The sequence below is a fragment of the Stigmatopora nigra genome, chromosome 13, assembly GCF_051989575.1.
Source record: "Stigmatopora nigra isolate UIUO_SnigA chromosome 13, RoL_Snig_1.1, whole genome shotgun sequence".
Taxonomy (NCBI): Eukaryota; Metazoa; Chordata; class Actinopteri; order Syngnathiformes; family Syngnathidae; genus Stigmatopora; species Stigmatopora nigra.
This window is the reverse complement of record NC_135520.1, coordinates 1,196,445-1,211,145: the sequence shown is the minus strand read 5'-3', so window position 1 is coordinate 1,211,145 and position 14,701 is coordinate 1,196,445. Positions and strand designations below refer to the sequence as shown.

The following is a 14,701-nucleotide window of genomic DNA, read 5'->3' as shown; positions in this document are numbered from 1 at the left end:
GGTCCCTTTCCCACATTCTATAAATACGCAAGAGGAAAAAGATAAACCAATTGGCCTCTCCGAGCGCCGTCAGCATACGTCGCGTCGCATCAATTTTCTGACGTCATTGACGGCCATTACTCTGTCATTAGTCTGCCGAGACCAAAGCGACACGACGGCCGCTTTGAACGTCACTTGCACGACTAGATTAGGTCGTCGACATGGGAATTGTTTGTTTAAAAAATGGTGGCAGAGTCGAGCAAGCTAATACATGAAAATGCCATTTATTTTTAACGCAACAATTTAGTTTAATAACTTTCCCCCGTTGAAATGAAACATAGTATTTGAAGTGTATTTTCAATATGAATTCCCCTTTTTTCAAATATACCAAAGTACTTCAAATTCATTCATTTTCTGAACCGTTTATACCCCAGGTGTCAAAGTGGTGGCTCGGGGGCCAAAGCTGCCCCGCAACAAAATTTTGTGTGGCCCGGGAAAGAGTGCCGACTTGCTTTTTTAGGATCAAATTAAAATGAAGAGTATAGGTGTTTATTAAATTAGCCGATTTTCCCCCTTTTAAGTCGATAATTGCTGTTTTTTTTAAATATTTTTATCCCAGCTAACTTCAGAATTGTCATTTTTCATTTTAGGTTCCAAGATTCGCCATCCAATCAAAAGCCAGCACAGCACTAACCATTGGTATGTAACCCCATTTTCTTCCCAAACTTACCCATCAACTTAAAACTATCTATTTACAACATCACTAAAACAAATGTTTTATTTTCTGTCTTAATTTGCCAGGTGTTTTTTTTTTTGCAACTTGACAAGCCAAGATGACTCCCGTTAAACCGTCCACCGACACTTTTTTAATTAGCGACAACCGGCGCCAAACCCCTCGACGCCTCCGTATTCATGGCGCTTTAATTGAGGTCGTCGCCGGCTCCCCCGTTGTGCGTCGGGAAAAGACCCCCGGACCCTATTTAAAGGATGACAGCCACTCCCCCGTAATTCAGGTGAGGACATTACTTTGTTGACAATTGCTCGCGGGGGTGCGTGACTTGCATGGTGTTTAATTCCGTGTGAGCCATCGGGTTGTTCCGCGTGTAAAAAAAAAAAGATGGCTACGCTGGCGCTTTCAAAGTGAAGGTCAAAGCCGACAGGATAATTAATGTTGCCCGCTTTTCAGAAAATGTTGAATCACTGACCGTAACGGATCTCTTCGGAGGATCGCTTGTCCAATTTAATTCGGGCCGCAGAGCGAGAAAGAGAAGGAACCTTCATTCTTCTCACTTTTCTTTTTTTGCCTATTCTCACTCACTTTGAGTGGGTGTCAAATTCACAAAGTGGATGCCAGACCAAGGATGAATGGCAAACTAGTTTAATAGCTTTTGAAAATATGCAGATTTTTTTTTTATGTGTGAATTAGCCGAATCCACTTTGCAACAAATAGTAAACTAGCTCATCCTTATAGTATTACGACTAAGGAAATATATATTTATTCATTCATTTTCCATTCTTTGATCTATGGGGGTTCACCCATGCGTGTTTTTGCATAAAGCTTAAAGTATTTTATATTTATTAAGGGCCCAGTCCAGATTTTTTCTGTCAACTGCACAATTTTTGGACTATATAATCTACAACAGATTGAATGTACTAATAATGTCAACTAGTCAAATGGTAGTGAATGAGTTAATGGATTATAGATTTTCTATATATAAGTAAATTGATTCAGTCAGATGATGTAAAGAATTGAATTCTTGCCATAGTGATTTCTGCTACTATTTATTTTGCAAAATATTATTTAATTATCTATTATTAAATTATAAACATAATCAGTGTGTGCAAAACACTAATGTTATCTGTCAGGCCAGTGGCGCCTGAAGGATAATGTCAGTTTTCTTTGTTTACAGTTTTCAAGTATCGGTGTCAATTATAGTTAATTTTTAATTATAATGAAAATGATAATTATTTTTATTGACGATGTTTACAGGGTTTTACCCCCCAAAATAGTATCAGTTTCGTATTTTCAAGACTGCTTTTCCCGTCTGCTTCTTTTTAATCAGGCTAATGTATGGCCACCTAAACAACCCCAGCAGGCAAGGACCCCGCCTTCTCTCCGGCAATCATGACGCCAGGAAGCTACGAATCCGGCTTCGGTAAGGAAAACTAAGCCTTCTTTTTGCATATTTACCGCGTATAAACTGCTAATGACCCCCTGGTTTCAAAGATAAAATATCGATCTCGTTTTAATTGCACTGCGTTCCGATAAAACTAAATTGGGTAGTCGAGTGTTTGCTAAGAATCCAAGTGCTAATCTGCGATTGGTTTAAAGGTTTAACCCGTTACGATATGCTGCTCATTGATTATCATTTCGTACAAATCTGAACAACGTAAAAATGTGTTTTCTCTCACTATATTGACGCTAATAATGTCATAACTCTGGCTCGTCCACCTGACGTACAAGCTTTGCGTTCATTGGCCAACGCGGCCACGCTGAGGGCTCCTATTGGTTAGAAGCTTTACTTTTTTTTACGTTTACAAGCGGAACTGCTTGTGAACCCACACCATTATTGCTGTTATACTAAGTCACAGATGTCTAAACTATTCCACAAAGTGCATGTTTTTGTCCCAATTGTTCCAGTACAGACCCAGGGGTGTCTAACTAGTTTTCGAAGGGTTATAGTGGGCGCAGGTTTTCATTCTAACTGAACAAAAAGCTACCTTTTGCATGTGTGACCATCTGATTGCAGTCAGGTGGTACTCATTATAAAGGCACCTCATTGGTTGGAAAAAATGGTCTGTCAGTCATTTCTAATGATGTTTTATGTTGCTAATTCCTATGTCCTGTTGCAGGCTGGATGATGTGGCTCCTGTTGACATCGCTGTTGTCCACCCTGGCCTCTGTTTCCGCCGGGGGTGCCGACTCCAAGGCGGTGACCACCACCCTCACGGCCAAGTGGGCCGACACACCTCTGCTCCTGGAGGCCAGGTCTGACCACAAACATCGTCTTGGTCACCTTAAACGTTCACCAATACTCAATTGGAAATGTGCTGTTTCTTGTCTTTAGTGAATTCTTAGCGGAAGAGAGCCAGGAGAAGTTTTGGGACTTTGTCGAGGACAATCAGGACTTTCACTTGGATGACGGTGAGCAGAAATTATGACCGGACGTTTGGCCGCCCGGACGTTTGGTCACCCGGATGTTTGGTCACCCGGACGTTTGGTCGCCCAAACTATATATTGCACAGCAACTTTTGACAAATCGTTTTTTTCTCGCCCTCCCAGCCGACACGGACCAGGCCTACTATGCCTTGATCGTGGAGAAAGTGGGCACCTTGCTGAGCTCCGTCCAAGTGAACATGCTCAAGTTTGCTCTTTCTCTCAGAGCCTACTCGGCAACAGTGCATTCCTTCCAGCAGGTAGGATCAATCTCGTTGTTGTTTGTTTTATTTGGCGTTTCATAATCTGTTTTTCTTCATCAAGATTGCATCGAATGAGCCCCCACCTGCAGGATGCTCGGCCTTTTTCAGCGTCCATGGAGAAAAGACGTGTGATCCTGACATGTTGGGAGAACTCCTTGAAACGGCTTCGAAACGGTAACGAGAAATCAAAGCCGTTATCAGCGCCAGGATTGCTGATTTTTTTTTTTTCCTTCTCAGGCCAAAGCCTTATCTTTTCAAGGGTGATCATAAATATCCCGGATCAAAGCCAGACACTCCCGTTATCATCCTGTACGCCGAGTTGGGGAAGGCCGATTTTCATCAAGTGCACCAGGCCGTTGTGGACAAAGTCGAGGAAGGCCTGGCCACTTATGTGCTTCGTCATTATGTTGCGGTGGGTGTGGCACATGTTTATTGCAAATTAGTTACTTTCATAAGGAGGAAAGTAATTTATTTATTTATCAATTGCCTTCCCCAATAGAAACCAAGTGCAAAGAGGGTCTCCCTTTCTGGCTACGGAGTGGAGTTGGCCATCAAAAGCCAAGAATACAAAGCCAAGGATGACACCCAAGTCCAAGGTACACAAACCCACACACCACAATGTAAGCCCAGAGCTTTCTAGTTGATCAAATTGTGCTTTCAGGGGCGGAAGTGAACGCCACCATGATCAGGGAGAATGATCCGCTGGACGAGGTCCAAGGATTTCTCTTTGGTCGACTCAAGTGAGTCCAAAAAATGTTTTCCCACTTCAATGCAGAATATTAGATGTGTTTTATTATCTCCAGGAAAACGTACCCCGAACTGAAAGAACAGCTGAAGGAGTTGAGGAAACATTTGGTGGAAAGTACCAATGAAATGGCACCGCTTAAAGTCTGGGAAATGCAAGGTGGGTTTCTTTCTTACATCGACCCGTATACAAATAAATTAGGAGTGTCGAAGTCATTTTTGTCACATCATTTGGTTTTGTCTTCTAATAAGGCTGACAAAATTAATTGATTCATGAATGGACATGCTGATAGATCATAGATTAAAAAAAAAATCACTCGGTCTACAATGCCTTCTGGGTCTACTTGCTACTTTAACCAAGGAAATTTCACAAATACGGGATTAAATAAAGTTCTAATCAATTTTGGATATTAAAATGAGTAAAAATGTTCAATTTGACCCTCATAATAGCAAATATTTTCTTGTGGTGGATTTTTTACACTCAAGGTTTTAATCAGAAAAGAAGGAAAAATATTTAATATCATGTTTTAGCCTTATGTATTTTATTAAATGTTATGTTGTGTAGATATATTAGTTCATTGGCTGCTATTCATTATAATTCAGATTCAAAAATATTCCTTTGTTTTATTATATTTTTTTACCCTCCTTTTTTTTTTTTTTTTTTTTTTTTTTTTTTTACAGATCTCAGCTTCCAAACTGCCGCTCGCATACTAGCTGCTCCATCCGTGGATGCCCTCAACGTTATGAAGGATCTCAGTCAGAACTTCCCAAACAAGGCCAGGTAAATAATAAAGATGATAATAAAGTAGCAATTTCAATTTTTCAATTTTTATTTTTTAAGTCAAACTGCATGAATGTCCACCCTTATTTAGGAGTGATAAAAGTTTTGGTGTCCCCCTTTTGCAGGTCCATCACCAAAACCGTGGTCAGCGCCGAGATCCGCAGAGAAATCGCCGAAAACCAGAAGGTAGACTTTCCTACTATCTACTAGTCGTCACACCGCTAAAAGAAATGAAAGCCTGACAACTGGATTCACTCTAAAAATATTTTTGAGATTATATGTCTCTCCTTTTGGCTTAGTTTTTTAAAGGAACGCTGGGGCTTCATCCAGGCGACTCAGCCCTGTTTATCAATGGACTGCACATCGATCTGGACTCACAAGACATTTTCAGGTAGTCTCACTCTTGACACCCTCCCTTTACAAAATGGTGGCATCGAGAAAGCGAATTCAAGAAAACACCATCTATTTTTAACACAAATTTTTCGTCACTGAAATTATACCTTGAAAGGTTCCAACTGTTACTCTCATACCATTTTAATTAACTTGTGTTAAGGTTTAATTTATCTGGACTTTCTTTGGTTGCTTTTAAAGAAGTATGTCCAAACGTAATATGGACATCTTTTTTAATTCCGCTTTCTCTACCTAACAGCGTTTTTGAAGTACTGCGAAGCGAAGCCCGGGTGATGGAGGGTTTACGCTCGCTGCTCATCGATACGCCGTACATCCACGACATCCTCCGACTCAACGTACAGCCCTCGGACTCGGACTACGCCGTGGACATCCGCACATCAGCCATTAGCGTAAGAAGGCGCAAAAAAGGAAAAATGGAAAGAAACATCCATATCCGTTGGGTCATTTTGCTCCCTGTGTTTTTTTTTAGTGGATCAACAACCTGGAGACGGACCACCGGTACAGTTCTTGGCCCTACAACGTCCAGGAATTACTCCGACCCACTTTCCCTGGAGTGATTAGGCAGATCCGCAAAAACTTTCACAATCTGGTAGGATGCCAACCAAGCGAATTGTATTGAAAATGCAATGAGTAAATAAAAACATGTTTTTTTTTGCATGTTTTTAGGTGATTATCCTGGATCCCACTCAGGAGAGCGCTGTTGAGTTGTTGAGTGTTGCTGAGATGTTTTATTCCAACAATATCCCACTCAGGTTTGTGACTTGAAGGTTGTCAACGATAGTCAAAAACATGGATTCATTTTGCAGGATCATGGTCATGTTTTTGGTGCAATATTTGGGGGCTGAATTCAAATGTACAGTCGTATTCTACTTCTATTTACGAAATTATTTGGTTCCAGAACTATTTTTGTAACTTGAATATTTTGTAAGTAGATCAGTACTTTATATGTAAATTACGTAATTTGTTCCACAGTCCTCCAAAAAATTACCAATTTCACCGTTTAAAAATATCTGGGGTGCCAATTTTGTATGAAAAAATGTGAGAAACGGACAAAATGAATGAAAATTATAAGGACATTTTCTATTAATGTAATTACTAGGCATGTCTATATTTAATAGGCTGATAATCACCTCCGCTTCTTCACAGCACTTTTTAAATGTATTTTATTTTTTTTGTAGGATCGGGCTGATATTTGTGGTGTCGGATGAAAATGACATCGACGGAATGCAAGACGCGGGTGTCGCCCTGTTGCGGGCGTACAACTACATCAGCGACGAGGTGGACAGCCACAATGCTTTCGAAGCGGTCATCTCGGTAAGTCCTATCGCTATAAAACACCCATTGTTGTCATTTCATCTCTATATTTCATTTCTTCCTATTAAGATGTTCAACCACGTCCCTCAAGGTGGGCGGCTGACTGTCGCCAATGTGGTTAAAGTCCTGGAGAAGAAATTCCCTTATGTGGAGATCAGCAGTGTCCTGGGAGCCGACTCCAGCTTTGACACCAACAGAAAGGTTAGGTGGCATTTTTTGTTTCTTTAGACGCCATCTTCATATCCAATATCTGCTTACCTTGACAGGAAGGACGAGCTTACTATGAGCAAACGGGAGTTGGCCCATTGCCGGTTGTCATGTACAACGGGATTCCGTACCAGCGTGAACAACTGGAGCCGGATGAGCTGGAAACCATCACCATGCAAAAAATCCTGGAGACCACCTCCTTCTACCAGAGGGCCGTCTACCTGGTCAGTTGAAGGACATACACCAAGTATAGGAATGTAACAAGGGACTATTTAGCATCTAGTTAGCGTTAGCATGTTTGTTTTTGGGAGGTGGGAGGAAAACAGAGTACTTGTTTGCCCAGACGTTTGGCCGCCCGGACGTTTGGTCACGGCTTGCCCTTGTGTTGTCGTCAATGGCAGAAAATGAGTTAATATTTCAAAATAAGTTTGATAATGTAGTAAGTTGTGTAGCTTAAACCTTGATGGGACACTTATTCGTAATTTATTAGCTTCTTTTGATAGGACTAGATTTTTAAATCTGTTGGTGGGCTCTAACTAGATTTTTACTTGACTCCCCATTTTTTAGTACATTTAGTAAAAGTGGGAAATTGTCTTGTGTAAACCCGTCGGGAGTCGAAGCGTAATTAAGGAAATGTTTGCTAATGAAGTCTCCTAACGACTGGTTTTAATCTCTTCTGTGCTGACTTGCAGTCGACTAATGAGGTCCAATGCTGAGCTAACAGTCAGGGGGCCGCCCGCTCGATGCCTATTGGCTGGCAACAAATGGAACAAAACAATGACATTTCTAGTCTGAAACCAAATTGAATAGAACAGGCTTATGCCATTTTTTAAAATTCACCACAACTCGTGTTCATTTATTAATATTTTTCTTCATTAGGGCGAACTGGCGACCGATCACGACGTGGTGGATTTCATCATGAACCAACCCAACGTGGTCCCTCGCATCAACTCCCGAGTGTTGTCAACCAGCAGATCCTACCTGGACCTCTCCGACACCAGTTAGTCAGTCCGTTTCCGTTCCCCGTTTGACAAAGTCCGTCCAATTTTTGTCTCTTTCGTCCTTCAGACAACCATTTTGTGGACGACTATGCACGCTTCTCCACTCTGGGAACGCAGGAGAAGAGCACGGCAGTGGCCAACAGCATCAATTACATGACCAAGAAAGGTCAGTGCTTCAAAAATGAGAATTGTTCAGGGTTTATTTGTTTACATGGGTGGGCAATATATGGCTCGCTGGCCACAAATAGGCTGCAGAATTGTTTAATTCGGCCCACAAATGTCACTTTGATCATTTATTCGAGTTTTAATTTTTACCGGAAAAAAATACATAGAGTAATGTTAGCATTGGAAGCCATTAATTAGATCATTTTATTATATATTCCTGCTAAAAAGTCATCTTTTATCCCCTTTGTATTTTTAGGAAATAGTTGTGATGTCAGCTAACTTATTGAAGCCGCAACTGTGCTATTTTAAGACACTTTTATCTGATTCATAAATGGTCAAATTAAGACTCATTAAATAGCTTGAATACATTCTATAGAAAGGAATTAATTGGTATAATTATTTAAAGTATTGTCAAAAAATATATATATTTACTTTTAAGTTCAGCCCTTAGCTAAATCCAAGATGGCAGAACAGAGTAATCTATGTCTAACTTGATCCTCTTCCTCTTGCCGAATAGACGACGGCTACATCCGACCCGTGACCTTCTGGGTGGTGGGAGACTTTGACACGCCTTCGGGACGCAGCCTCCTCTACGATGCCATCCGACACATGGTAACATCCTCTTTATTTCATCCCTCCCCTGCCAAATTCAATCAAATCTGTCAAGAACGCAATAATCTGAAGTCAATGTATTTCACCTTGTACAGAAAAGCAGCAATAACGTGCGTCTGGGCACCGTGGGCAACCCGTCGGGCGACCTGTCGGCCGAGTCGAGCCGCGTGACGCGGGCCATCTGGGCCGCCATGCAAACGCAGTCGGCCAACAACGCCAAAAACTTCATCACCAAGATGGCTAAAGAAGAAACGGTGGCGGCAATGGAGAAAGGAAGCCACATCGCCGATTTTGCTGTTGGGGTAAGAAACCTAATTCTCATGTTTTTTGGACGCAAGTACGTTGGAGTTTAACATTTTATAGAATACCCCAATACTCCAACTTCTGAATCATTTTTTCCACTCAGGGAATGGACATAGCGGCCTTCGAGAGCGCATACGACAGCGGCAAATTTGACTTCCTGCTCTCCCACGCCGCCTATTGCCGAGATGTGCTGAAACTGAAGAAGGGCCAGAGGGCCGTCATCAGTAACGGACGGGTAGGACGCTCGTTTTCCTTCTCCCTCGCGTCTGTTCGCCCCCGCCTGACGTGTCCTTCTGGCCGCAGATCATCGGGCCCCTGGAGGAGGACGAGGTGTTCAATCAGGACGACTTTTTGTTGCTGGAGAGCATCATCCTCAAGACGTCGGGCGAACGCATCAAAAATAAAGTGCAGCAGTTTGGCATCGAAGAGGACAGGTATTTACCACATTTGAACAACAACACAAATAATATATTTATATTTTCAATGTTTTTTTTCGATATTAATGAAAATTATTATGCAATTATTATTTCAGTGCTTAGTTTTTGTTATTATTTTTTTGGTATGAAGTCTCAACGCAAAGAATTACAGAAATAGTCACATTTCTATAATACAAAATAGCATCAAGTAAGATTAAAAACAATATTAAATGCTTAGCTTGTCCCACTTTTTTGAATGAAAAGCTTGTTGTTGACTATTTATCAGCCACCAAATTAAAAGCTACCCCTTTTTTTGTCTCAGGGCCAGCGACCTGGTGATGAAAGTGGACGCTCTACTCTCGTCTCAGCCCAAAGGAGAAGCGCGCATGGACTACGACTTTGCCGGCGAACGTCACAGGTGAGATTGACCCGGCCGGGACGCCCACCATCGAAAATCCACATCTTTTGTCTCTCTCACCATCAGTGCGGTGAAGATCCGTCCCAGGGAAGGAGACGTGTATTTTGACGTCGTCGCCGTAGTGGACCCCGTGACGAGGGACACTCAGAAACTGGCGCCGTTCCTGATGGTAGGTCCACCCACACACACGACCTTCTCCTGGTGCTCGGACGTTTGGTCGCCGGTCAAATGTTGACGGAGAGTTTACTGTTGAAACCAGCTCTCAAAATTATATCCATGAGAGTTTAATATCTAAGAGAGCAAATTTTATATCTTAGAGAGCAAATTTTATATCTTGGAGAGCAAATTTAATATCTAAGAGAGAGAATTTAATATCTAAGTATATTTGACCAGCGACCAAATGTCTGAGCGACCAAATGTCTGGGCGACCAAACGTCTGCGCGACCAAACGGCTGGGCGACCAAACGTCCGGGCGACCAAACGTCCGGTCTCCCATACTCGTTTCCTACAAATATCCTTCTTTCTTCTCCCTTTTAGGTTCTGAAACAACTGGTCAACGTCAACATGCGCGTCTTCATGAACTGCCAGTCCAAATTGTCCGACATGCCCCTGAAGAGGTACCGAGAAGAGCGAGCCTTCCGTCCCACAAGGTTCTTCCAGTTCATTTGCTAATTTTCAACACCACTTGCCACAGTTTTTACCGCTACGTTCTGGAAGCTGAGGTGGCTTTCCAGGCAGGCGGCGGCTTCTCTCCTGGCCCCATGGCGCAGTTCTTGGACATGCCGCAATCGCCACTCTTCACGCTCAACCTCAACCCTCCCGAGGGATGGATGGTGGAGTCGGTACGCACTCGCTACGACCTGGACAACATCTACCTGGAGGAGGTAATGATACTAATTGCCTTATATGTGAGAAAATACGGTAATATTGTCCTCTAGGTACGAACCCTAAATATCTTGTGTGTTCATGGGACAGGTGGAGAACGTAGTAGCGGCGCAGTACGAGCTGGAACACCTCCTCCTGGAGGGTCACTGTTTTGACGTCAGCTCGGGCCAGCCGCCACGCGGTCTCCAGTTCACGCTGGGCACCGCCTCCGAGCCCGTCATCGTGGACACTATCGTCATGGCCAATCTGGTACGTGGGTGCGCCCAATGCCGTCTCGGGGCCTCCATCTAGCGATTAAACTTTGTCCTTCATGCCGCTCAGGGTTACTTTCAACTCAAGGCCAATCCGGGAGCCTGGAATCTGAGGCTGAGGAAAGGCAGATCGGATGAAATCTATAAAATATACAGGTGGGCTTTTTAAAAAATATATTTTTCAACCGGTGTACTTTTCTGTGAGTGTCTGGTAAGTGTTTAGTTGTGTATCAAAGTTATTAAAAAGAACAAAAATGCAAAATGTTTCCGTCACAGCCACGACGGAACCGACTCGCCGGCAGACTCGGATGACCTCATCGTGGTGCTCAACAACTTTAAGAGCCGCATCATTAAAGTCAAGGTGAGTGAATGGGCCGGCCCTTGTGGAAAGCAAATGCACGTACGAGCGAACGAATCCACCTTCTGTCAGGTCCAGAAAAAAGCCGACAAGTTCAACGAGGAGCTTCTGAGCGACGGCAGTGCCGAGGAGAACGACAGCGGCTTCTGGACGTCTCTGACCAGGTGAGAGCCTCGTCCAACTCCCCTCCGACTCTCTTTCGACTCTCCTCTGACTCTTTTTCGACTCCGCCTCTGACTCTTTCGACTCCCTTCCGACTCCCTCTCCTCTCCTCAGGGGCTTCACGGGCGGCAGCAAGACGGAGGAGGCCAAGCGCGACAAGGACGACGTGATCAACATCTTTTCCGTGGCCTCGGGTCACCTGTACGAGCGCTTCCTCCGGATCATGATGCTGTCGGTCCTGAAGAACACCCGGACGCCTGTCAAGTTCTGGTTCCTCAAGAACTACCTGTCGCCCTCTTTCAAGGTAAGTTCTGCTCAGAGTTCAAAGTTGGAAAGGTGCGAGTCCTATTCCCCGTTTGTCCCACAGGAGTTCATCCCCCGCATGGCAGAAAAGTACGGCTTCCAATACGAGCTGGTCCAGTACAAGTGGCCCCGCTGGCTGCACCAGCAGACGGAGAAGCAGAGGATCATCTGGGGCTACAAGATCCTCTTCCTGGACGTCCTCTTCCCGCTCGCCGTGGACAAGATCCTCTTTGTGGACGCCGACCAGGTTTGTCCATTCGTCGGTCTGTGCACACGTCAAGTGAGTAACATTCTCTCTCCTCGGAACGTCGTTCTCAGATCGTACGGACCGACTTGAAGGAGCTGCGGGATTTCGACCTGGAGGGGGCGCCGTACGGCTACACGCCCTTCTGTGAGAGCCGGCGAGAGATGGACGGATATCGCTTCTGGAAGTCCGGCTACTGGGCCAGTCACCTGGCGGGACGCAAGTACCACATCAGGTAGAGTGGGAATTTGAAAAATAGACACACCCACAAATAGTTGTGAAATCCTCGCCATTTGATTTTCAAGTGCTTACGATTGATTTTGTACAATTTGACACGCCACGTTTGGTTTTCAGCGCCCTTTACGTGGTGGACTTGAAGAAATTCCGCAAGATCGCCGCGGGGGATCGACTCCGCGGCCAGTACCAGGGACTCAGCCAGGACCCCAATAGTCTTTCCAACCTGGACCAGGTAACCTACAGGCCCCGCACCACATTGCACAATGTGCAAAATGTCCTGGAATTTTACAATGACGTGACATTGAAAAAACCTTTGTTGTTCCCCTCCCCCCTGTGAAAGGATCTCCCCAACAACATGATCCATCAAGTGCCCATCAAGTCTCTGCCACAAGAGTGGTTGTGGTGCGAGACGTGGTGCGACAACGGCTCCAAGAAGAACGCCAAAACTATTGACCTGGTAAGTACTAAGGAACTTTTGCTCGGGCTTTTTGGCTCACTTCATGTACATTTTGAGATACGTTTGGGTCACTTTAACAAAAATGTGGTGTTTTTTGTGGCCACTTTGGCTGCTAAAGAGTCCATTTTGGTGAGGTGAGGGCATAGAATTGTTTTAATACATTTTAAAATGATTTTTTTACCCGTGTTTTTAGTGCAACAACCCAATGACCAAGGAGCCCAAGCTGCAGGCGGCCGTGCGCATCGTGGCCGAGTGGAGCGACTACGACCAAGAAATCAAACGACTGCAAAAGGAAGTGACGCGAGACAAAAGTGCACCAGGCTCTCCCAAAACAGGTAACATTTTGATTCATTAGCACAGGTGTTAAAAGACATAGATACCTATGTCATTGTTTCCCCTCCTCTTTCAGACACGCACACGGAGCTGTGAAGACGTCTTCTACGGACGGACTCTGTTTCAAGAGCCTGTATCAACAGCCCCGCCCGCCACTTTGGCGTCCGCCCGATGCCACGCCCACTCTAGCGTCCGCTATCTGAGGTCCCCGACTTGCTCAGTGACTGCTCGCGCCATCTTGCCCCCCCAAAAATACTTGAAGTAACCATTTCTTTGTCCGTTTGGGCGCTGCGGTGGAAGGACTCTAGCTTCCTAGCTATGGCGCGCATGTAAGTGTGTGTGTGTGTAAAAATTCCATTCTGGTGGTCACTGAACAACTACATTTTTTGGCTACATTTTGTTAGTTTAAAGGTGCACCACCTACGTGGGGATAAGATTTTTTTCTGAATGCTGGCACGAAGGACAATGAATTGAATGATTCCTGTGAAATTTGTATTTTTTTTTGGTGGTGTCATATTTTTACTAAAGGAAACCTAACTAAAATGGTTGGTCTATTGTTCATTTTGCTTTCTAATAGGTAGACATAAAAAACGACCAAAGACGACATAGGTACCTATGTCGTTTTTGGTCATTTTTTGGAAAGAACGACATAGGTACCTATGTCGTTTTTGGTCGTTTTTGGTCATTTTTTGGAAAAAACGACATAGGTACCTATGTCGTTTTTGGTCGTTTTTTGGAAAAAACGACATAGGTACCTATGTCGTTTTTGGTCGTTTTTTGGAAAAAACGACATAGGTACCTATGTCGTTTTTGGTCGTTTTTTGGAAAAAACGACATAGGTACCTATGTCGTTTTTGGTCGTTTTTGGTCATTTTTTGGAAATAACGACATAGGTACCTATGTCGTTATTGGTCATTTTTTGGAAATAACGACATAGGTACCTATGTCGTTTTTGGTCGTTTTTTGGAAAAAAACGACATAGGTACCTATGTCGTTTTTGGTCAAAAACGACCAAAAACGACATAGGTACCTATGTCGTTTTTGGTCAAAAACGACCAAAAACGACATAGGTACCTATGTCGTTTTTTCCAAAAAACGACCAAAAACGACATAGGTACCTATGTCGTTATTTCCAAAAAACGACATAGGTACCTATGTCGTTTTTGGTCGTTTTTTGGAAAAAACGACATAGGTACCTATGTCGTTTTTGGTCGTTTTTGACCAAAAACGACATAGGTACCTATGTCGTTTTTGGTCGTTTTTGACCAAAAACGACATAGGTACCTATGTCGTTTTTTTCCAAAAAACGACCAAAAACGACATAGGTACCTATGTCGTTTTTTCCAAAAAACGACCAAAAACGACATAGGTACCTATGTCGTTTTTGGTCATTTTTTGGTCGTTTTTTGGAAAAAACGACATAGGTACCTATGTCGTTTTTGGTCGTTTTTTGGAAAAAACGACATAGGTACCTATGTCGTTATTTCCCAAAAATGACCAAAAACGACATAGGTACCTAAGTCGTTTTTTCCAAAAAACGACCAAAAACGACATAGGTACCTATGTCGTTTTTTCCAAAAAACGACCAAAAACGACATAGGTACCTATGTCTTTTTTTCCAAAAAACGACCAAAAACGACATAGGTACCTATGTCGTTTTTTCCAAAAAACGACCAAAAACGACATAGGTACCTATGTCG

At 43.5% G+C, this 14,701-nt stretch overlaps 1 protein-coding gene across 1 annotated transcript; it reads left to right on the top strand.

Moving 5' to 3' along the window:
• Window positions 1-780: 780 nt before the first annotated feature.
• On the top strand, window positions 781-13,544 carry uggt1 (UDP-glucose glycoprotein glucosyltransferase 1). The gene is made up of 40 exons (XM_077731602.1): window positions 781-992; window positions 2,043-2,135; window positions 2,833-2,968; window positions 3,048-3,124; window positions 3,263-3,396; window positions 3,461-3,573; window positions 3,637-3,811; window positions 3,899-3,995; window positions 4,061-4,139; window positions 4,203-4,303; window positions 4,825-4,924; window positions 5,050-5,110; window positions 5,224-5,315; window positions 5,574-5,724; window positions 5,805-5,924; window positions 6,002-6,087; window positions 6,514-6,649; window positions 6,719-6,850; window positions 6,916-7,080; window positions 7,736-7,856; window positions 7,925-8,023; window positions 8,540-8,634; window positions 8,730-8,936; window positions 9,041-9,172; window positions 9,241-9,371; window positions 9,676-9,771; window positions 9,838-9,940; window positions 10,309-10,388; window positions 10,466-10,655; window positions 10,747-10,905; window positions 10,978-11,063; window positions 11,184-11,268; window positions 11,338-11,429; window positions 11,542-11,731; window positions 11,795-11,977; window positions 12,049-12,209; window positions 12,329-12,443; window positions 12,552-12,668; window positions 12,862-13,003; window positions 13,078-13,544. The coding sequence occupies exons 2-40, from the start codon at window positions 2,105-2,107 to the stop codon at window positions 13,095-13,097; spliced, it is 4,590 nt and encodes a 1,529-aa protein (XP_077587728.1). The 5' UTR covers window positions 781-992; window positions 2,043-2,104; the 3' UTR covers window positions 13,098-13,544.
• Window positions 13,545-14,701: the final 1,157 nt, after the last annotated feature.